This window comes from Camelus bactrianus, chromosome 26 (assembly GCF_048773025.1).
Source record: "Camelus bactrianus isolate YW-2024 breed Bactrian camel chromosome 26, ASM4877302v1, whole genome shotgun sequence".
NCBI lineage: Eukaryota > Metazoa > Chordata > Mammalia > Artiodactyla > Camelidae > Camelus > Camelus bactrianus.
This window is the reverse complement of record NC_133564.1, coordinates 16,880,828-16,902,363: the sequence shown is the minus strand read 5'-3', so window position 1 is coordinate 16,902,363 and position 21,536 is coordinate 16,880,828. Positions and strand designations below refer to the sequence as shown.

Sequence of the window (21,536 nt, the reverse complement as noted above, 5' to 3'; positions counted from 1 at the left end):
GGAGGAGGAGACAGCGCGGATCCGCCAGCTGATTGGCCAGCGGGGGGGGGCGTGCCTGGTCCGCCCACCTAGGGGCGGGGCCCTGGGCGACCCCACGGAGCCCCAGTGGGCGTGCGCCGGGAAGGAAGGGCGTCGGGGTGGCTGGGATTTTGAGGCCGCCATGGTGCGCGCCGAGTTCGGCACGTCTCACTCTCTGGTGCTCAGCCCTTTAGTCCCTTTGGGGAAGCAGGAGTCACTGGCGGAGGTTTTGGTTTCTGCTGGCACGCACGTAACCAGGAAGCCAGGGAGCTACGAGGAGCTCGGTGGCAACACCACCTTAGGAAGCTGCTACGGGTGGTTAACCCAGCCTCCGGGCCTTGAGGAATGAAAAGTTCCTTCTGCCTCACGTCGCCCCAGGCTTGCCTCTGTCGCCAGGCCCTGGGCATTTAGGGAGAAAAGGGAGCTGGGGGTGCGAGGTGGGGGTGGAGGAGCAGCCAAGGTGAGCTAAGGGGATAGGTTTTCCCACAGGGTCTGCCCCACCTACTCCCCCAAATTAAGCAATTTTATCAAACCAGACCCTTTCGGGTTTAAAATACTACAGCCGTACAGGGAATTATGTAAAATGAGCCAACCATTGTAAGGTGTCCCCTCCAGCAGCTAGGTTCTGCGCGCTGCTGACTTGTTGCCTGGGGAAATGTGGCGTGGCCACCTGTTAACCCTGAGCTTGCTGAGACGGGCGAAGGAGGAGAAAACGTGTTTGCCTCCCGCTCGTCACTGGGGAGTTCGTGGATAAACGTAGGGACCAGGCCACCGGCGTTTATGACCCATGGGACTTATCCCCGGGGCAGGACTCACTATACCTATGAGCTGCTCTGGGGGCAAAGCAGGGTTGGGGAGGAAAGAGCTCTTTACACTCTAGCTTGAGACTTTCCTTCTTGTAAAACTTTAGAAACATTTCCTGACATCGTACCGTAGCCGCTGACCACACATCTCATCTCTGGACTCGTTTTTGTTTTTTTTTTTTTTAAGGGCTTTTTTTCAGGTTGATCTAGTGAAAAGCTGAAGATCCAGCCATAGATTTATTTTCTCTAACATCTTCAATGAGTCCCTTCTATCTATTGATAACCTTTGAGAGCAGGACTGAAAAATAGTTTGTTGCTATGCTTTTACAGGACAAGCTCAGGTGGCCTTTAGTTCTGTTTTTGTTACAATTTATTGTTTACTTGACAATAGGAGCCATAAAATAATTTTGCAATAATTTATATTACTAGACTTACACACTGATCCAAGGCGTTGACTGAAAGAAAAATGCACAACAGGAGAGTTGTGAGTTGTTTTATTCAGGGTGTTAACTGAGGACTATAGCCCCGGAGGCAGCCTTCAGATAGCTCTGAAGAAACTGCTCCAAAGAGGTCGTGGAGGAGACTAGTTTACATGTGATTCTTTTGTTGTTAGGGAGTACATGCAGTCAGCATACAGGTGAAAGGTAAAAAGATCACCGCTAGTCACAAAGAAAAAGTAACTGAAGTTAATGACTGTGGTGCTCTTCTATGTATGGAAAGATGCAAGAAGCCGGATTCATTCAAATTCTTCAAAATACATCTGTCTAAAGGCCAGTTTGTACAAAGCACAGAGCATGCCGTTAGCCTCTTCAGTTTCCTCTGTCTGAGGCACAGAGTGCTTCATCCAGTTGTCACCTTCATCTCTTCGTCTGAAGCACCGAATGCACTGTTGGTCAGCGACCACAGCAGGTTAACCTTTGAAGACTTGGATGGTGAGCAGAATGCTATTTGCTCTTCTTTTGTTTGCAAAGGGGTAGTTTTAAACATTTTTTAATGCATACTTGAACATAAACATGTATATGTATTTACATTCAAACACATACATAGAATTGTGCTTGTGTTCTGTATTTTTTATATTTAATCTATTCACAGTATCTTCTTATGACATTTAAGGAACATCAGCAATATGTGAGAACACATGTCCATATTACCAAGTTTCCTTTTCTCGTGTTTTTCAATTAGATAAGTACTAGTTTTCAAAGCATATAATTAAGCTTCAAGTTTGCACAGATGTTCATTCTCAGGAATTCCTAACTAATATAAAGTATCAGAGTTCTTAGAATTCTAAACATATGTACTGCAGTTAACATATGCAATCAGACATTTGTGTGATGCATGCGCCTCTACATTACATCATTTTTCTCGAAAACAAGATTCTGTTCAGCATGCATTAAATCTGGTAACTATTGTTAACTCGTTACATATGTAAGTTTCACGAGGAAAGGGAATTTTGTGAGTCGTTAAAGCTTTTGTCCCTTTATTCACTGCATACTTGTCTACTGCTCATAATGTTTCAAAAAAATTCTTTATGGCTCAACAAAGTATCTGGTTCTCTCTTAGAAATGGGCCTAAAAGCTTTCTAAAAACTGAACAAAGCTGGTGGAATACAAAAATATACAGAATAAATACATTTGGTGGGCAATATCTTACTGGCAAGTGATGAGTTTTTACTGAACACATAGCAGGTGGGATCGCTTTTCTAAGGTAGGAGATGGTCTAAGATGCAAAGTCAGCAGGCACTCTTCTAACCAGTGCTAATTCTACTTACGTTTAATTTGCTGGTAGATGTGTTTCCAGGAGGAATATATAGAATACCTTCAGAAAAAGCAAGCATTATATTTTTTCTGTAGACCATAGCTAACTGATACATTTGATATATAATTTATTTAGTGTAAAAAGTTGAAACTCATTTTCTTACAGTAACTTAAATTTGTCAAAATTTGTTAGCATCCTATTCAAATTAATCTTTGTTCCTAAGAGGAGGAAAAAATATAGATAAAATGCTGGTTTTACTAATCAAATAATTTTAAACAGTGAGTAACAGTAATATATGACATCAAGATAAGTTTTACTCAAAGCATTTATCTAATATTCTGCGATTTCCAGCTACTTTAAATTATATGTATTTTTAAAATAAAACAACTGAATTTCAAACTTTTGACACATTTTCCCAAATTATCTAATAAATTATTTTTATTATCCAATTATTTTATGCAGGTCCAACTGATAACATAAATTTCTTACATGCTTAATGTTTTTTAAGAACTAAGTTACCACAATGTTACCTAGTCCAAGCATGTACTGCTTGCCACACAACAGGCCAATAAATTGAGAGACAAGTTGTTGGGGCAAAGGAAACAACTTTATTTGGAAAGCCAGCAGACCGAGAAGATAGTAGACTAGTGTCCCAAAGAACCATCTTACCTGAGTTAGAATTCAGGCTGGCTTTATACTAAAAGGGGAAGGGGTAAAAATCAAACATTTCCTGGTTCCAGTCTACCTGGAGAGGGGATGTGTTAATTTCTTCCTTCCTGCCATCATTCACAGGCGGGCCTGGTCAGGATGTTTCCTGTGAGCTAAACAAATTTTAGCTTAATACTTATTACCTGGGAAGCAGAGTTCCCAGAGGTGGGCCATTATGTATAATCTAAGCTTATAGACAACATCCCTTTAGTGATTAACAAGCAATAGAATACAAAGTTTAAAGTAAAAGAAACAGATCTAATGTAGAGTCAGATTTGTTCTTCCCTATCACAAAAATACTTTGAGAGTTCCTTGTATAAGTGCCATTAAGCATAGAAATTACCTAGATTAATAGTGATGTTTGGAAGTTCATGAAATCTGATCTCTTGCCCAAAGGAATTGAGAAATAGGTGTGAGATGATACTATCTGTAACCTATAGGTTGTCTAAGAACATGGGGTGGAGACAAGCAAACTTGTGGGGCTGCTCATGATTCTTCTATGAAAGATTAACCCAGCTTTCCTGTTCAGTGAGGCTCTCATAGTCATTAGGACAGCAGGTCAATTTAAATTTGTGTTGTTACAGACTTCTGTCACTTCCCCTTATGATTGCTCAACTGTCACCACACTTTGCAGATAATGAGCAGTTATTACACATTGGAGAATTTACTTATGTATTTTACTACCTGACCCCTGGAAGTAAATCATTAAGGAGTGTCACTGTAACAGCATCGGCGCTTCTGTACAAATAAGCTTCCATAAACTCAGAAAATAAACAGACAGTCACTAAATGATATTGCTGTTCATTTATCTTTGGATGTTGAGTGAATCCCCTCAGGAAAGGACCAAGTAGTCCTAACTGGCCAAAAAATGTTTCCACACAGTGGGAACAGCGCAGTGGGGGCATTTGAGTCCCACATAATTGGCATTAAGAATTTGAACAAATTTGTTTTTCTTATAATGTTTTATTTGCTTATATATTAGAGAAAAATAAAATTAAAAAGCTACTAGGATCTCCCATCCAGTGTTTACCACCTCTTTTATCTGGTAGTAAAAGACATCCTGTCTCTTCTCCTACTTTTTTTTTTCTCATTTCAGGTCATAATGTAAATTTACCACACCCAAAAGGAAGGGCATGGGGGGAAAAAAGCACTTTTGTTTTAAATAAACAAATGGAACTAGCTGGAAAAGGAGGAGGGGAATAAAGAAAAAATAGAAAGCTATTGCCTGATTCAGTATTATTTTCTGATATCTCAGTAATAATTAGAATAATCTTTCTAAGTTTCATATATGCATAGATTATGCTTCCAGTTAATATATGAAGATTACATTTTTAAACTCCCGTTGGACAATGGCAATGAAAGGAACAGTGAACACAGGCCTTTGTACTTTGTACACAGGCCTGGTAAACATCGCATGAAAGAAGCCAGACACAAAAGGCCACATACTGTACGATTCCATTTATATGGATATGCAGAATAGACAAATCTGTAAAGACAGAAAGTAGATGAGTGATTGCCAGAGCCGAAGGGAGGGAGAGACTGGGGAGTGATGCTAATGTCTACAGGGTTTCTCTTGGAGTGATGAAAATGCTCTGGAATTAGAAATTGGTGGTGGTAGCACAACCTTATGCAATTAACATTCACAGCAGCTGGAGATGGGGCACCAGCTAATAAAGACCGGGAAGGTCATCACCAGCGTCCACTACACCTGCCCTTCCTTTTAAAATCATATATTTCTTTCAGATTTTACGTCTTTGATTAATGTCTACAATGTCCATTCTAGCATGTTCTAAGTTTACTGCATGCTATGCAAACAATTGTCAAGTTTCAAATGATAATTTTATATCTAAACACAAGATTTGGCAGAAATAAACACATACTCTTGCTTTTTTAAATCTTCTCAGTTGTCATTTTCTGAAATTAAAAAGTACTAAATTTTGACTTACCCTCTTACAGGAGTCCTGCCACTTTAAACAATCGTGTTAGTTCTGGTTTTTGGAGAAGAGTATGGAATAATGATGAAGTACACAGGTGCTGTGTCATCCCAGTGCTGTGTCACTTTCCAGCCCTGTGACCTGAGGCAAGTTACTTAATTTCTTCACTGGTGCCTCAGTTTCCTCATATGTTTAGTGGGCCTCATAATAGCCTCAATTTTTGAAAGTTTTTATAGGCGTTAGTACCTGTAAAGCACTTAGAACAAAGAACAAGTCCTGGCATATAGTAAGAGCTCAATAAATCTTTGCTTATATTTTCTAGATCCTCTCCAAATCTTCTTTTAAGATACAGCAAATAAAAACCATGTGCAGTATTGTAACCACAGAGGGCAACATGAGTTTAAATGAGATAAGGTCTTGTTTTCTGATTTGTTTCATTTCTGATGACCTTCCTGAATGTGCCAACTTTTTTCTTAGCCTTTTTGGATGCAGTAGCACAAGGGGGTAATATCTTCAGTGAAATTAAAAACTTCTATAACCAGTTTCTGAGTAAACTGATGGTGCTAGCTACCTCATCCCGATTGGATTGTCTTTTCTTCTAAATACTTTACCTAATATTGCTTCACCCTAAATTTCACTGGAAACATTTATAGTTTACTAGTACAGCCATAGATTTTTGGAATCACATACTCAAATAATTTTACGTATCTAGGAACAGACATTTGGAAATCCTCTAGTTCAGACTACTTATAGTCCAAACTACAGATGAGGAAATAGACTCTTAAAAAGAGTAACTGACTCTTCCAAAATCGCTGATATTTCAGTGATTTTTTTCTTTAGTGTACTGAATCATCTCCTTTTTCTGCACTTCATTCTCATTAAGAAGCAATTTATTGTCTAAAATAGTATCATAAAATTGTACAAATGCTGCTTTCCAATCATACTAACGGTCTGCTGAGTTCTTCTCTTCACCCCCCATCAGGAACCTCTGCTGGAAGCTTGTTCCTGATTGGTGAACGCCTGCTGTAACAGTAGAATTCCAAAGAGTAAACAGAAAAGCATAGCAACCACGGCGTTGGCTGTCTCACTCCCCTCAGCCTAGGCCACCCTGAACTCCTTCATCCCAAATGAGGGGGCCTCTACATTTTATCTGAAGGCTCTGATTCTCCATTCAGCTGTGATCCACCTTGTAACATGGCAATCCACTACAGACGAGAAGATAAAACTGAACAGCACAGCTGAAATAAAGTGTATTCCCAGGTAAAGTGGACAAATGCTTTCATTTGAGATGGACTGGTCTGATGAGCTTTAGTTACAAGGCAACAGGAGGGGACCAGTGCACAAGAACTGTGTCTGTGGGCAGTGTCACCAGTTCCTCCTCCTGGCAGCAGCTGCGGTGGGCGACATGACTCAGCGGAGTGTGTGATCTCAGAGCCAGAGAGGACTTGTGAACAGCTCTTATCGTGAACTCCGTGCTGTGGAAACAGACCTGAGGGAGGGCTGTGCCTCTCATAGCTGTGGAGGGTCCTGGTTTCCTAAGAAACAATGTTCAGTGTTGGCGCCCTGTCCATAGGTAATGAGGAAAGGATGCTTTTCATAATGACTGCCAAGTGGGAGTGGAGTCTCTTTTGCAGTTTTCTGGAGGAAGCTCAGTCTACCATCTTATTTTTTTATTCTTGTTTACAGAATACCTATTGTGGAAACAGGATGAAGTTGACCAGTGAAAAGTTGCCCAAGAACCCCTTTTATGCCTCTCAATCCCACTATGCTGCTAAGAACCCAAAACTCTTCCAGTGGAGAAAGGAAAAGACTGGTACAAATCTTGATAATATTTCCACTAAAAGTTAATCATGTATGCCAGAACAAAAGCGGCAAGAAATAAGAGTCCATTGCTGTCAAGGAAGTGGTTAACTTTACTGTCCTTTTTAGCTTTTCTGTAAGAATCTGTGAAATTGCTACTGAACTTAACTGGTAGCAGATCATCAGTAAAGAAGTTTCATAATTAGATCCTGACCTTGATTTTACTCTCAGGACTTTAGGATTCCCTTCTGGAAAAGAGAAGCCGGATGCCACTTCCTATTAAAGAGAACAATGCCATTTAAAGTTACCATTTTTTTCTGTAGACCTAAAAAATTAAATTGGGGATGGTTAGCTCATTTACTTAGAGTAGGTCCGTTAAGGCTCAAAGTAAGAATTTCACTCACCCACAGGACAGCTTTGCCTAAAGAACTGCACGTAGACTGCACTGCTAGAGCGCCTGCCTATTAGTAAAGAGGGTTAGTTTGACAACCAACCAACATACACCCCTGGTTGTAGAAGGCACAGTGTCAGGTGCTATGATAGTACTTTTTGTTAAAGGTGGTGCTTTTTCCTTGAACTAAGGAGGTCTGTTTTAGGAATGAGAACTAGGAAAAAATGAGTATAAATAGCATCAGATGAATTCTATATAATTTATCACTTCAAGAGAGAAAATTCATGTTGTATGGATAAAGATGGATTTCTTTACCTTTTTAAAATCAGATCATTACAGCCATGCTGATTTGGTGGAAAAGGCATTGCAGCTCTTGAAGGAAAGAATAAGAAGAGGGGATGCTCTGGCATATTTCCTACAAGGTCAACTGTATTTTGAAGAGGTATTGTTTGTGTTGATTTGTTTTCATTTCATATAAAGCTGCCGTTAGAGCCTCATAGCAAAAGTACCTGCAGAGTTCCTTACATTGTTAAACCAGGGAAATTCTGTCAAATTCCACAGATTGTGGTTGTGGCTTTAAGTATGACACATTGGTCCCAGCTTAAGGAGATACCTGATCTTTCTCCATAAAAATCCTTCTAATGAATGTCACTTAGAGGAGTCATTTTGGTATAAAATCTATTTTCACATGATAAATTAAAAATCTAATTTTATATTTTTTGCCCCAAATTTTCAGTATCATTCATAAAATATTTTCATATTAATAACAATTGAAAATCCTGATTCTTATCTAGTACTTAAGGTAGCTTTAGATGTTTCTCTTTGGAGTAAGGAGGGAATCACTCTCTTTGTCCACATTATGATCAGTCTTCAGAGCAGGTCTAGGAGGACCTGTGCAAAGTATCACTCCAATCTCAGTAATACAGCTTCAACTTTCCATTGAACCCAAGGGAAGATGTGAAAAAGGACCAGCTGTCCCCAGTCCTTCACTATCCATTGAATGTCTGGGCAGCTGTTCACCTGTATCTCACTTACTAATCTTTTGATAGCGCCTTCATTCATTCTGGCAACAAATATTTGTTGAAGACTCATCATGCACCTGTCACTAAGAGAATCACATAACATTCTGGTTAAGCAATGATCTTTCAGCTTTGGGCATAGTTTCAAATATGGCTCTATTGCTTGTTAACTGTGTATCCTTGGGCACACAGTTAATCTCTTGGTGCCTCAGTTTCCTTACCTGTAAAAGCACTATAATAGTATGTGTTTCATAGAGCTATTGTGAGGATGTATTAATTGTGAAAATACTAACAGGGCCTGGCACCTAATAAGTGCTTTGTAAGTATTTGCTATTATTATGCTAGGCACTAATTATATAGTGATGAGGGAATTAGAATGGTCCCCATTTCACAGAGGTTACAGTCTAGTGGAGGAAGAAAATAATTACTATATAATTACAAATAAGCTAAAGTAGTAGGAAAGCAATTAAATGGGTGCTCTGATAGAGAATCACTTAGGGGTAGGGGGAAGGACTTGAAGGAAAGGAAACAGGCAATGCAAATAGCCATGGGGAAGTGAATTCCAGGTAGAAGAGAGAACAGTTGCAACATTTCTGAGACGAGAGAGAGTGGTGAGCTCTGGGAATTAGGAGACCAGTACGGTGGGAAGCAAGGCAGAGAATGGCTCTAGATGAGCCTTGTTTAAAATGTAGTGAGAAGTCGTTGAAGTGTTTTGAGTCTGTGATGAGTGGATTGGAAGGGAATCATGGACCCAAGACCAGTTCAGGGGGACATTATACTAGTTTGGGCAGGAGAGTTTGGTGGTCTTGACCAGAGTGGTAGCAGTGGAGCTGGGTCCTGGATTTATTTTGGAGACTCAAGTAATGGCATCAGGGACTGAAAAATAGAGAATTGGGAGGAGCAAGTTTTGAGGAGACCATAAAGAGTTCAGTCTTGGGAAATTTTATGTTTGAGAGTCCCCTTTGGTCATCCAAGTAGACAGGTTTCAAAGTAAAAACTACATGTGAGAGTCTAGATCTCAAAGGAGAAGACTGAGTTGAAGGTGTATATATTTTCCAGCATGTATACGGTATTTAAAATCAAGAAAATTCACAGGACTTCCTTTCTCTTCCTTTGTATAGAGTATTCTAACTTTTCCAGTCCCCTTGTGTCTAGGCCAAACATTTGCCAGAAAGGAGAATGAATCTTTACAACTCAGCCATTTACTCATCGTTATGGGTTAAGATAAATATTTGTTAGTATTTTGATGCAGTTTTTACTAATTGTATCAATTTGTTGATTAATTACAGTTTATGAAAAGAGAAATTCAATTGTGTTTCCAAAAGTTGTTTTTCCCTGGTCCGCTCCTCCCTAGTAATGACCTTCCAACTCACTAAGAGACTCTCTTTCCCCCATTGCAAATGATTTATTCTTTAGCAAGGCATTTACCATGACAGATTAAGCTATAAAGCCCCTTGTTGGTTCCTTACACCTTAGCCTATTTGTTATTCTATCCTATAACTCTGAGGAGCCTTAAATGAATGACACGTAACATGTAGGTTTTGTAAAGGAAGTATGGGAGAAAGATAGTTTTGGAGAATCACACTTTTGTTTTTCCATGTCTTCTCCCTAGCTGGAAAATGGCAAAATTGGAAGATAGGAGCCATATAATAGTGGATATCCTTTTTGTATTTTCTATGAGACTTTGGCACCAGCTCTGAAGCTTCACGGATCCTGGGAGTGGTGGGTGATGCAGCAGGCTGGAATGAGCAGAGGGCTAGGCTACCACTTAGACAGAGGCTTGGCAGTAGCCAAGAATAAGACTGAAAGCCATAGAGTCTCACCCAGATTCCTCTTGGTCACTTCTCTCAGTTGCCATATTTAGGTTTATTTAATCTGTTTTATAGTTTATTGATTGTTGTCAATGACTTAAATTTGTTGCTGTCTTTTGTTGTTTTATTCAGTGTTGCCAGCTAGATTTAGGTGGGAATTAAGTATTTGGGGTTACTGTGAGATAATAATGAAAATAATTCACTGTTTCCTGGGAGCTTATAGGGCTGGTATGAAGAAGCGTTAGAACAGTTTGAAGAGATCAAGGAGAAGGACTATCAGGCTACTTACCAGCTAGGAGTAATGTATTATGATGGCCTGGGGACGACCACAGATGCTGTAAGTTACTGTTTTGTTCACAGTGTTTAAGATTTCATCGTTTATGGATTATTTGATACATTTAAAATTATTTATATTTTGGGGGGAGGGTATAGCTCAATTGGTAGAGCGTGTGATTAGCATGCATGAGGTCCTGGGTTCAATCCCCAGCACCTCCTCTAAAAATAAATAAATAAGTAAACTTAACGACCTCCCCCCTCAAAAAATAAAATAAAATAAAATTTTAAAATAAAAATATTTTTAAATAAATAAAAAATTATTTATATTTTAATAATATATTTCTATACTTAGATTTCGATACGATCTACTCTTTTAGCATTTAGCGTGAGGAGTTTTCATAAAACAGCTGACGTGTGCTGAATTTTCAAAGACCAGCATGTAAGGGAAGGAGTGGCATTTAGACAGAGGAAGCAATACTAGCAGTGTTGGGGAAACCTGCTCCAGTAGCCGAGATCCAACTTCCTAAGCTTTTGTTTTGTTTTGTTTTGTTTTCGCACATTTAAGTGTATTGACTGAAGTAGTCTTGGAACTCTTACCCATTAACTGTGCTGTATATAGATAGGCAGTGACGCACTGGAAAGCTTTCCATATAGGAACCTGGGCCAGAACAGTAACCATAATACAACTACACATCCATCTAATCATACTCTGAGGCATTTGCCACTTAGTCTCTCAGACCATTATATCCTATGATATACACCACGTAATTAAAGTCAGAAATGTAAATTGACATACTAATTGCATGAATCTTTTGTGATCTTCAAATAATAAAGCAGCTTTTAGGGAATTTACATTTAAATAGTATCATGGCTATGTCATGGCACAAGTTATAGAATGACTTAACATGGAGTTTAGAAATGGGTCCTTGGAAATGGTAACAGAGGTAGGATAATACTCATAGCTGTATCTTTTTAAAACCTTTAAACAATCTAACAGAAAAATGCACAAAAACAAAAATAATAAACAATTTGAATTTACCAAAGAAATAGTAAATCCCCAAAGCAATTTGGAGAGCAGTGAAAAATATTTGCTGCACAAATGAGAGTCTGATGACCATTCTGTTAATTTTCTAGCTATATAGTTGTTTGTTTTGGTAGTTGCTTAGAGATTACAATATGCATTTTTAACTTACCACAATTTACACGAAGTGAATACTGAATTACTTCAGGTATAATGTAGGAACCATGCAGAAGTATGCTTTCATTTACCACCCCCCATTCTTAGTGCCGTTTGTCACAGCATCTGGATTAAATTTACATGCTATAAATCCCGAAATACAAAATAGTGTTATGTTGGCTTTAGTCATATATCTTTTGGGAAGAATTTAGAGGAAAAAACACACACATATGCATGTATACATGTGTCTGTGTCTCCTTTTACATTTGTACCCATCACTGTTTCTGGGGCTCTTCATTCCTTCCTAATCTGACACCATGTTCCTTTTCCTTTCAACCTAAAGAACTTCCTTTAAAGGGCATTTCTTATCCAGAGTGCAGATAATGAGTTATCTCCGATTTTGATTACTGAAAAATGTCTTGTCTGCCTTCATTCCTGATGAACTGTTTTGCTGGTTGAGTTTTTTCTTTCCTCACTTTAAAAATGCCTTTCTAAACCCTTTGGGCCTTCATTCACTCTCATGAGAGGTCAGTCTCTGGTTGTATTGTTGTTCCCTGTATATAATGTGTCATTTTCCTCTGGCTATTTGCAAGATTTCTATGGCTTTCAGCAGTTTGCCTATGATGTGTGCCTGGGAGGGGGGTCTTTGTTTAAAATCCTGTCCGGGGTTCACTGAACTTCAAGGATCCCTTTCCATTGCAGTTTTCAAGAGTTATTCCTCTTCCAGCTTGTGTTCGCTTTCGGTAAACTTTCCATTGTCTTTTAAAAGTGGTTCTTTATGTTTAATCATTACTAGCTGTAGGGGGATTTACACTTCAGTCTCCTACCATTATACCGCAAGTTCTCTCTCACTAACAAATGGTAGACACCTGCCTCACACATTCACAGAAAGAAATCCATGTGATCTGGGACTTTACTTACAAGTAAAACATCTTTATTTTCTCATCTATTACTGTGTTGTTTAGCCGGCAAGAGCGCGTTAAGAGAGCAGTGAGGGGGTAAAAGTTAGAATGCAGTGTATAAAAATGTACTTGACTGTGAAATGTTATTTTCTTCTTTGGAGTGATTGTTGAAGGCTTTGAAACTGCGGGTTAAATGCATTGATTTTTGAAGCTTTTGACACTGTGGGTTAAATGCACTTCACCTGCCTTCACTAATCAAGGTGGTTTTTAAACTTGCATGTCCTAGAGGCCTCATGTAGGCTAAATAATCTATTTGCCTGAGTGGTTGTCTACAGACTTGCAGTCAGCTGCCTCTAGTTCGAGCTGAGCTGGTTAGGACTGCCCACCCTCCAAATGGGCATCCACCAGTGTCCGTTGGTTGGTGACCTTTTGAACGTGCAGAGGCCTGTAGCTTGGTTACACCTGCAAAGAACTAAGATTTCCTGCATCTTTTTCCAATCACCTTTCCCCACGCCTCCCCACACCTCATACTGCCCTGCTGCTCGTTACCCCATGAACACCTTGAGCTCCTTGCCTTTGGGGAGGCAGGTTTGAGATTTGTTCTCCCAACTCCTACTTAATTGACTTGTGACTAAGCCTCTCTTTGCTGCAAACCTCAGGGTGTCCGCGTCTTGGCTCGCTGTGCATCGGGCAAGATGAACTGGGGTCGGTAAACAGTTTGTGTCTGGGTTTTTTGGAGGGGGCAAGCCTTTTGTTGCTAGCGCTTAGAATGTCTTCTGTGCTTCGTGACCGTGCAGATGTCACAAGATGAGTGTATGAGATGTAAATGGTCACTGGGCACACCTAGTGAAAGTGTGTTGAAGAGAGAAGACAGTATTTAGGGGCTCACACGTGTACTGTAAGCATTGTTCATGTAAAAGGCTGGCCATTCGTGTACTTTGCTAAGTTCTAGAAACTGCCAATTCAGAAAAAGGGCTACGAGGCGAGAAGGAGAAAAAGGGAAACCATATTGAGACATAATCTGATCCTGGAAGCTATAAAATGAAGGGAGTGCTTGACTTCCCAGAGCTCCTGGGAGTGCTGACTCAGGAGACAGACTGACTTCTAGCCCTGTGGAGCCCAGGACAACATGCTAGCTAGGCACAGACTTACGACATTATACACGTCAGAGGGGGAACGCTCTACAGCACTATTGGGAGGAAGAACTTAGTTTGGGTAAAACTAAACTAGGATTTTTTGTTGTGTTCTCTTCCTTCATGGAAGGAAAAAGGAGTGGAATATATGAAGAAAATTATTGATTCTCCATGTCCCAAAGCAAGACACTTAAAATTTGCAGCAGCTTACAACCTTGGAAGAGCTTATTATGAAGGAAAAGGCGTTAAACGATCAGATGAGGAAGCCGAAAGGTAACCTGAACTGAGAAGATTCTGTTTTAATCAAATGCTGAAGCAAAGAATGACTTGCCCCGCCCTTCTCTTTCAGACTGTGGCTTTTTGCTGCCGACAATGGAAATCCAAAAGCTAGTGTGAAGGCTCAAAGTATCCTAGGATTGTATTATTCAACAAAGGAGCCCAAAGAGTTAGAGAAGGTAACAGCGATCTATTTGCTTCACTCCTCGCGTCACGTAGAGATTAACATTTGTTCCACTATTTCTTTCACGAAGGGAGGGTGGTGAGGACTAAGTATGTGGTTTTCAGTATCTTACTACTTCTTTAAAATGTAAAGAAAGCTTACATTTCAGGATCTCCAAGCTCACTCCACCCTTTCCTCTACTATGAAGGCTGCCTTCCCTGCCTCTACCAAAGGACAATACGGGTGTGAGCATTTTGTGTGGTATAAAAAAGCACACATCCAAATATTCTACCATAGAAAGTAAAAGACGAGGGAGAGTAAATAGTCTCTTTAATCATCAGTAATGGGAACCCTTTCCAAGATCTCTTACAGGAAGAAGGAAATGAGGAGGCGTTAAGGCCAAACTTGGAAGAGGTACATAACCACTAAGACCCTTGTCTGATAACTGAGCAGCTACTTGGAAATTTAAACTAACTCAACTTCACTGTAGCTGAGTATTAAGCAAACATTCTTAAGATGTTCTGTCCTTGGTGCCCTTGGTCCTGCTAGAGCGCCGAGTGGATCTGAGGGAGCGGCTGTCCCTCAGGCATCAGCCGCTCCCTTCTCCCCACTGCACCTCATCACAAAGCCTGTCAGACACTTAGCTCCTGCTCCCATCTGCTTGACCATTCCTCTGGAAAAGCTGAATCCTGAAGCCTAGGAGCTCTGGAGACCCACACCGTGGGCAGGCCTGGAGCAGGCTCCCCTCAGCATCCCCCCTTAGGCATGTGAAACTGGTGCCGCCCCAAGTACGTTCAAGAGGCCGGAACGATGTCCTAGAGATGAAAGAATGGTTCTGTCTTAGAGAGATTTTTCTTCCAGTATTCTCATAGTTCCACCTCGTGAATAAGGTGGGACTGTGGTTTTCCTTAGGCATTTTATTGGCATTCAGAAGCTTGCGGCAATGGAAACCTGGAGTCCCAGGGTGCACTCGGGCTCATGTACTTGTACGGACAAGGCACCCGTCAGGATACCGAGGCCGCGCTGTGCTGCCTGAGGGAGGCGGCAGAGAGGGGCAACGTCTACGCTCAAGGGAGTCTCGTGGAGTATTACTATAAGGTGAAATTCTTCACCAAGTGTGTCGCGTTTTCCAAAAGGTAAGTCGGATGAAAGTACCTAGAAACTCTGACTAGAAGTTCTGTGCAGCTGACCTCGCTGCAGTATTGGACATGCCGGCTAGGAGCACTTGAAATGAGGCCAGTGCAACTGAAGACTGAACTTCAGATTTTCATTGGATTTTAATTTGAATAGCCACAGTAGCTAGTGGCTACCACGCTGGATAGAATATCTGTGCTGTCAGCCTGAGGGATTTCATTTCAGGGCCTTTTGCTCTACAGAGCAAAGTGATCTTTGTACACCAGCTGAGTGATCTTAATCGATGCCCCTGAAGTTAGACTTGTGTTTTGTAATCTTACAGAAGTATTTTCTTCATAAAAACTAGTATATATAAAATATTTTAATATTTCTGATGTGCCAATCTATGTTAAACTTCTCCTTCCTCCGCCATAGTTTCTGTAACTACACAAAGGCTATTAGTTTGAGGGCTGTAAAATGAAAATGGTTAAGACTCTTAAAGCTAACACCTTATGAAATATGGAAATTTGTTTTCTGAGGCTGTGTACCTTCCTACATGTATTTATGCACAATGTACAGATGCAGCACACCAAGAGAGACAGACGTGGATGTCCTCTAGAGTGACTATGAGATGCTGATACTCCCCTCCTGCAGCGCCCTCCCGACAGAGCCCACAGGCTCCCCCATCCCCCAACCCAGTGTAAGGCCCACAGCTACTCTGAGGGACAAAGGAATGGCTTCTGCCCTCTCCTCAACATCTTGGCCTCCAGTGGCAGGCCACTTAAAGGTGTGATCTGCAATGTCCCAAATCTCCAAGTGCCCATCTGGCTCGAACTAAGACTTCAAATAGTTCTTTATTGGAACTTTCCATTATTGTCTCTGTTCCTTTTCCCATAATATTACAGCTGATATGGAGTTGACACATCTCATTTTCATCTAATTCTCCATATCTGTATCTGAGTTATAAAGAGGGACTTTTTATTGCCCATTTTTAATGGAGATGTGCAAGTTTCCTAAGGTGTCTTCTGGTCCTGTGTGACTAAAGTCCAAGTTTAAGGTTGAGCTTTAAATAAATGACCCAAAGAAAAGAGAAAAAATGCTGTCTCTCCATTGTTTAAATCTGCAAAGTGATATCCGTATTTTAAACCTTTACAGAAACTCTTGTTTCCTAGAGGTTAAGCCTGACGAGGACAATCCTAGGGGAGCTGTAAAGTAACCACTGAAGTAGCTCCTCTTCTCCTGGTGTTAGCTGACTAGTGTATTTACCCTTAACCACACAGCAAACAACTTAGTTCTCAAACTGGAAGGAATGATAGGGAAATCACTGGGGCACAAAGACAGTTTCTGGGCATGTTTGTAAGAATATAAACTCTAACTGATACCCTTTTTAATTCCACAACTGGATGTTGTGACAGGATTGCTGACTACGATGAGGTTCACGACATCCCTATGATAGCGCAGGTCACAGACTGCCTCCCAGAATTCATCAGCAGAGGCATGGCCATGGCCTCTTTCTACCACGCGCGGTGTCTGCAGCTTGGCTTGGGTATCACAAAGGATGAAGTGACAGCTAAACACTATTATTCTAAAGTAAGCCTGAGAACAAATATAAATTGACTCCAATAGGAATTCCTGGGCTTTTAGTTGAGACTTAAACATCTTTATAAATTAGTGGTGTTTCCCCCCCCCCCCTGCTTATTGTGTAGATAACCTGTCTACTGAGAAGCTGTCAGACGTGGAGCCTGTTTGCAGACAATTCTGTCATTCTTAATATTATTAAGCTCAGATGGTACAATTTCTATTTTTGATGCAAATTATTTGACTCTACCTGCAGCCTAAGACCCAGCACTGAGAACTTAAAGCCAGAACAGAATGTTCATGCCTTTCACCCAGAAAAAGTATGAATCTCTGTCTTCATTCTAGGACCTTAGAGTACATTTCATTAAAGTTTTTGATGTATGACATCTACCACACTTAGGTAGATATTCAAGAGTTTGAGGTAATCAGTTAAAATAAGCCTTTTTATGTTTTAATCCACATAATCAATTTATTTAGGTCTTGAGTGGATTTCACATCTAAAATCAAGAACTGTTAAAAAGAGCAAAGGGATTGTGAAAAGAAATCATTATGAATAGTAACTGCAAGTTCCTTTTTAAAGAAAACAAAAAATTGCACACCTTAGGTTCATAACATCCATGAAGTCCAAATTAGAATTACATCATGAAACTTACACAGCAATTCGTGTAGTGCACAAATTATCGGCTGGAAAAGGAAAACAAGGAAAGGAACAATTTTCTAGGTCCTTTGCCTAACTCTGATCATATTACAGCAGTGGTTCTCAAACTTATCTGCATATTAAAATCACGTTGGGTCTCTGAAATTCCAAAGCCCAGGCCGCATTTCAGAACAATTAAATCACTGTCTCATGGAGTGGGACCCAAACATATTTGTTGAAGCTCACTAGGGGTTCCAATGTACAGGTAAGTTTGGAACCCCAAATTTTGTTAGAAATTAAAATTTCCAGAGTATTAAACCCACATCAACACAAATATAGGAACACAGCACAAAAATACAACTGACCTTTGAGAGATTTACCATGACACCATTCTATTAGTATCAGTAATTGTCTTAATTTTTAAAAATCTAAACGTTTTGTGTATATACTGATTTCCAAACCAAGTCATTTTGGGATTCTATGCTATCCTTAATATCCTTTCCAAACAAACATAAGCAGAAGACTCTGGATGAAAAATATCCTAAATGTGGTATATGTTCATCCTAAACCAGCGTAACAAATAGATTACAGCCTTAGGCCTATTTTCCTTGTGGGAGATAAGAGCCCCATTACTCAATTTTAGCCACTGGATTTTACGGAAGATACTTTCAAAATAGGGAAGCCAGTTGAAGGGTCTGGAATCCTGCCAGATGAGGCATGATAAGGGGAACTGAGTATTTCACTCAGGAAAGGGAGATGAGGGGCTCCTGATAGCGGTCTTCACCAGACTGAAAGGCTGTCCTACAAAAAAAGGCACTCTCGGGGAGGAAGAATTGCAGTCCAGAGCTGTGTGTATGGGAAAGGTGAGGCCACAGCTGAAGAGACCGTGGGCCTAAAGCCAGGAGACCCAGGCCTGGTCTCAGCTCTGCCACGGCCAGGCTGGGTGACTGCCAACTACCCTGCCTCTCGGTTTCCAGGAAACCAGCAATGTGTGTCCTCCTAGGACCCATCAGCGATTTGAGAAGTACAGGGAGGGGAAACTGTAGCTTAATACAAAGAATATTCTAAAATCACTGTTTAGAAAATAAAAAACGTTTTACCTGTAAGGGGTGACTTTTTGCCACTAGAAGCAAAACCAAGCAAATACCTGGGGACCAACTGTCCTGGGCATTAAAGGGACGATTTCTGCATGGAGTGAGGTTTAGATGAGGTAACTAACCTCTGTCTCTTTCAAATTCCTGACATTCTATGAAATTACGTATCTTATCACTAATTTAGGCATAACAGAACCACATAACATAACCACGTAACATTATACATGCTGCTATTCACATGAGATAATACATTTGAAGCCAAATATTAGTGCTTTCCATTTTACTTATTTTAATCATTCATAACAGAATACTATCAATGTGTAAATCCTTTATTCTTGGCACGGAAAATTTTCTCTCAAATGAGAATAGCATGCTTATTTTTAGTACGATCTATTTTGCTTAGGTTAATTTGAACTTCCCTTAAGAGGTCAGAATAGAAATGTATCATAACTAAGAAATTCGCTAATTCACTGTACTCTATTTTTCTTTAAAAACAAAAAAATCTAACAATTCAAAATATACCTAAATAACTTTTTCTTTGATTTTTAAGGCTTGTCATCTGAATCCTGCATTGGCAGATGAACTTCATGCTTTACTTATTCGTCAGAGAATTTAGACCACAGTGCATTTCTAACACCTTAGAACGTGTGTATTTTTATAATAGCTATGTTTGTTTTCTGCTTCCCAAGTTACATTATCCTGGGTATTGTACTGATGACATGTTACCTTCACTCTTTAATTTGTATCATGCTGCAACTTGAAACCGAGCTATGAGATCGAATTGCAGGAAAAGGACTCAAAGATCTGGCTCTTGGCCAAGAGACTGGCTGAGATCATGTCAAATATTTGAAAACTATTCCATAAAGCAAGTATTTTTTTCTGTTCTTAGTGTCCTTAAAGACAGTGCAGTATAAATGCTACAAACTTACCCAAAAAAGTCTAAAAGTTTAATTCTTTAAACTTCTTTAACCCTTAGTTTTGTGAATTTTCAATACTTTAAAATTTTAGTTATCTAAAACTTTAAAATCTAGAATTCACAAAACTGAATAAAGGTCAAAAAGATCTAAAACTTTGAAATGTTTTTAAAAAGTTTCTATATAGCATTTATACCTCTGAAGTTATTAAAAGTAAGACCACACTAAGTCTTTTGGGACAGCTTGTATTCTTAAATTAGCCATTTATTTATAAGACTCTCTTATAAATTTCAAAATTAGTGGGTTTAAGAAATTACTCAGAATCTTGCCCCTCCATATCTTAAAAGATCTTAATAAGTAAAACTGCTATAGTCCTGATCATTGAAACAAGATGTTTCTTTGTGCTTCAACTCCTTTTCTACATTTTAAAAACCCTCAATGTATTTCAAAGCAAGATAAAATGTGGAAAAAATCTCGAATTATGTACCAATGTAAGAAATGTAACTAAATTGTTAAATTACATTAGCAAGAGGTTTTCTCTATCAATTACACCTATAAAGGCAGAAGTTGACAGTAAATATAGGATCCATTTGCAGAAGCTGGTATGGCAATGAACGTCTGTGAATCAAATACTAAAAATGTTTTAAAGAAACCTGAACAAGACCTTCTTTGTAAACTGATATGGCTTTATTTTATAAATCACAACCCTCCTGTCCAAAGTGGATTTACAAGATCTTGTCTTAGCTGAGAAAACGCAACTGATATGTAGGTGCCAGTCACTAAAGAAGTATTGTAGGACAGAAAATGACTTGTTCTTGTATGTTCTGGTTCACCTATATAATTTGAACTTCATTTTGTCTTTATATAAAGAGAAGAAATTTCAACAAAATTAGGCCATATACTTCTCTCTTCAATCTCTTAAAGAGTATAAACTTAAACCACCCCTGAAACCCAATCCTTTTAAAGTACCTTCTGCAGACTCTGTCTTCCTCCAGTAACACATTTCCATGTCTCTGGCCCGTTACAAGATTCTGTAAACTCTAACTTAAATCCTTCTACAACACAAGCCCACTTGCTTCACTCTTGTTTTCTTAACACCATCCACAGAACATTCCTTCAGTCTTTTGAAGATCCAAATTCCCAACCAGTGTTTTCTTCTCCACACTCAATCCAGTTCCTTAAGCTAAGAATCTAAAACAAATAAGGCAGTGTATGGGGACTTTAACAGCACTGTTAATCTTTCTTCATCCCCATCGTGAAGACCACTTTTTTAACTTCCATTAAAATGGCTCTGAGAAATCCTAAAGGTAGGAGGTGGACATATGTCACAGTTGGTAATACAGTTATATGTCTTCAGTGAATCCAGAACAGAATTTAAAAATTCATTTTACCGTAGTTACCACGAAGCTGGAGCTTCCGGCACAGGTGAGCCCTTCCCTGCAAACCGACACCACTGCATCCATGGTGCACACCGTGGTCTGTGATCAGGTCAGTCTTTAACTCAAGTGAGTTGAAACTAAGATGGTTAACTTTTTAAAAAAATCAAAACTTCAAGAGTCCTTATAGCTGGTACCTTATGAAAAAGTGAGACTTCCTCTTCAGGAGTCATTAACAGCTACAGCTTATGCCTAAGACGGCCCTTTCCAGTAACTAGTGTGAGTTTGGGGGCTGGGTGACTTCACGCTGCTTCTCTTCTCTGAATGCCACACATCCCTATAAAGGACACATAATTCTTATCCACATAAATAGTCAACTCTGAGTTCTCTGAAAGTGTCCAAGTATCTTGATTGGAAAAAAAGGACAAAGAACTGTAGCTAAAAGAATCTCAAAGATAAAATTTGACTTACTAATTTTTAATCATTTATCTTTCACAACTGGTGTTTCACATCAGGAACTCGGCAGGTGTGATCTGACATTGCCAAGACCACTTTAATATATATACATAGTACTTTTCTTTCATGGATTTCAAACTGAATTTCTACTTAATTGGTTTGCTCTCAATATTCCTGGAGGTTAGAAAGGAAAAAGTGTTTT

The 21,536-nt window shown here is 39.6% G+C and overlaps 1 protein-coding gene across 3 annotated transcripts; it reads left to right on the top strand.

Annotated features, from left to right (window-relative positions):
• The first annotated feature begins 31 nt into the window (after positions 1-31).
• Positions 32-19,996, top strand: LRP2BP (LRP2 binding protein). Of its 3 annotated transcripts, XM_045515482.2 has the most exons (10): positions 32-1,753; positions 6,201-6,478; positions 6,905-7,031; positions 7,739-7,851; positions 10,463-10,576; positions 13,858-14,000; positions 14,077-14,182; positions 15,079-15,302; positions 16,695-16,869; positions 19,139-19,995. In XM_045515482.2, the coding sequence occupies exons 3-10, from the start codon at positions 6,926-6,928 to the stop codon at positions 19,202-19,204; spliced, it is 1,047 nt and encodes a 348-aa protein (XP_045371438.1). In that variant the 5' UTR covers positions 32-1,753; positions 6,201-6,478; positions 6,905-6,925; the 3' UTR covers positions 19,205-19,995. The 3 variants fall into 3 exon arrangements, with proteins under 3 accessions (XP_045371438.1, XP_074209364.1, XP_074209363.1); XM_074353263.1 differs by lacking the exon at positions 32-1,753 and having other exon boundaries at positions 6,472-6,478; positions 19,139-19,996; XM_074353262.1 differs by lacking the exons at positions 32-1,753; positions 6,201-6,478 and adding an exon at positions 6,497-6,791 and having other exon boundaries at positions 19,139-19,996.
• The last annotated feature ends 1,540 nt before the right edge of the window (positions 19,997-21,536 follow it).

Bases quoted from the DNA above. Each gene is read 5' to 3' on its own strand.
- LRP2BP (XM_074353263.1), top strand. From the start codon at position 6,926: ATGAAGTTGACCAGTGAAAAGTTGCCCAAGAACCCCTTTTATGCCTCT. The intron at 7,032-7,738 runs GTACAAATCTTG...TTTTAAAATCAG, and splicing joins GTGGAGAAAGGAAAAGACTG to ATCATTACAGCCATGCTGAT. The intron at 10,577-13,857 runs GTAAGTTACTGT...CCTTCATGGAAG, and splicing joins TGGGGACGACCACAGATGCT to GAAAAAGGAGTGGAATATAT.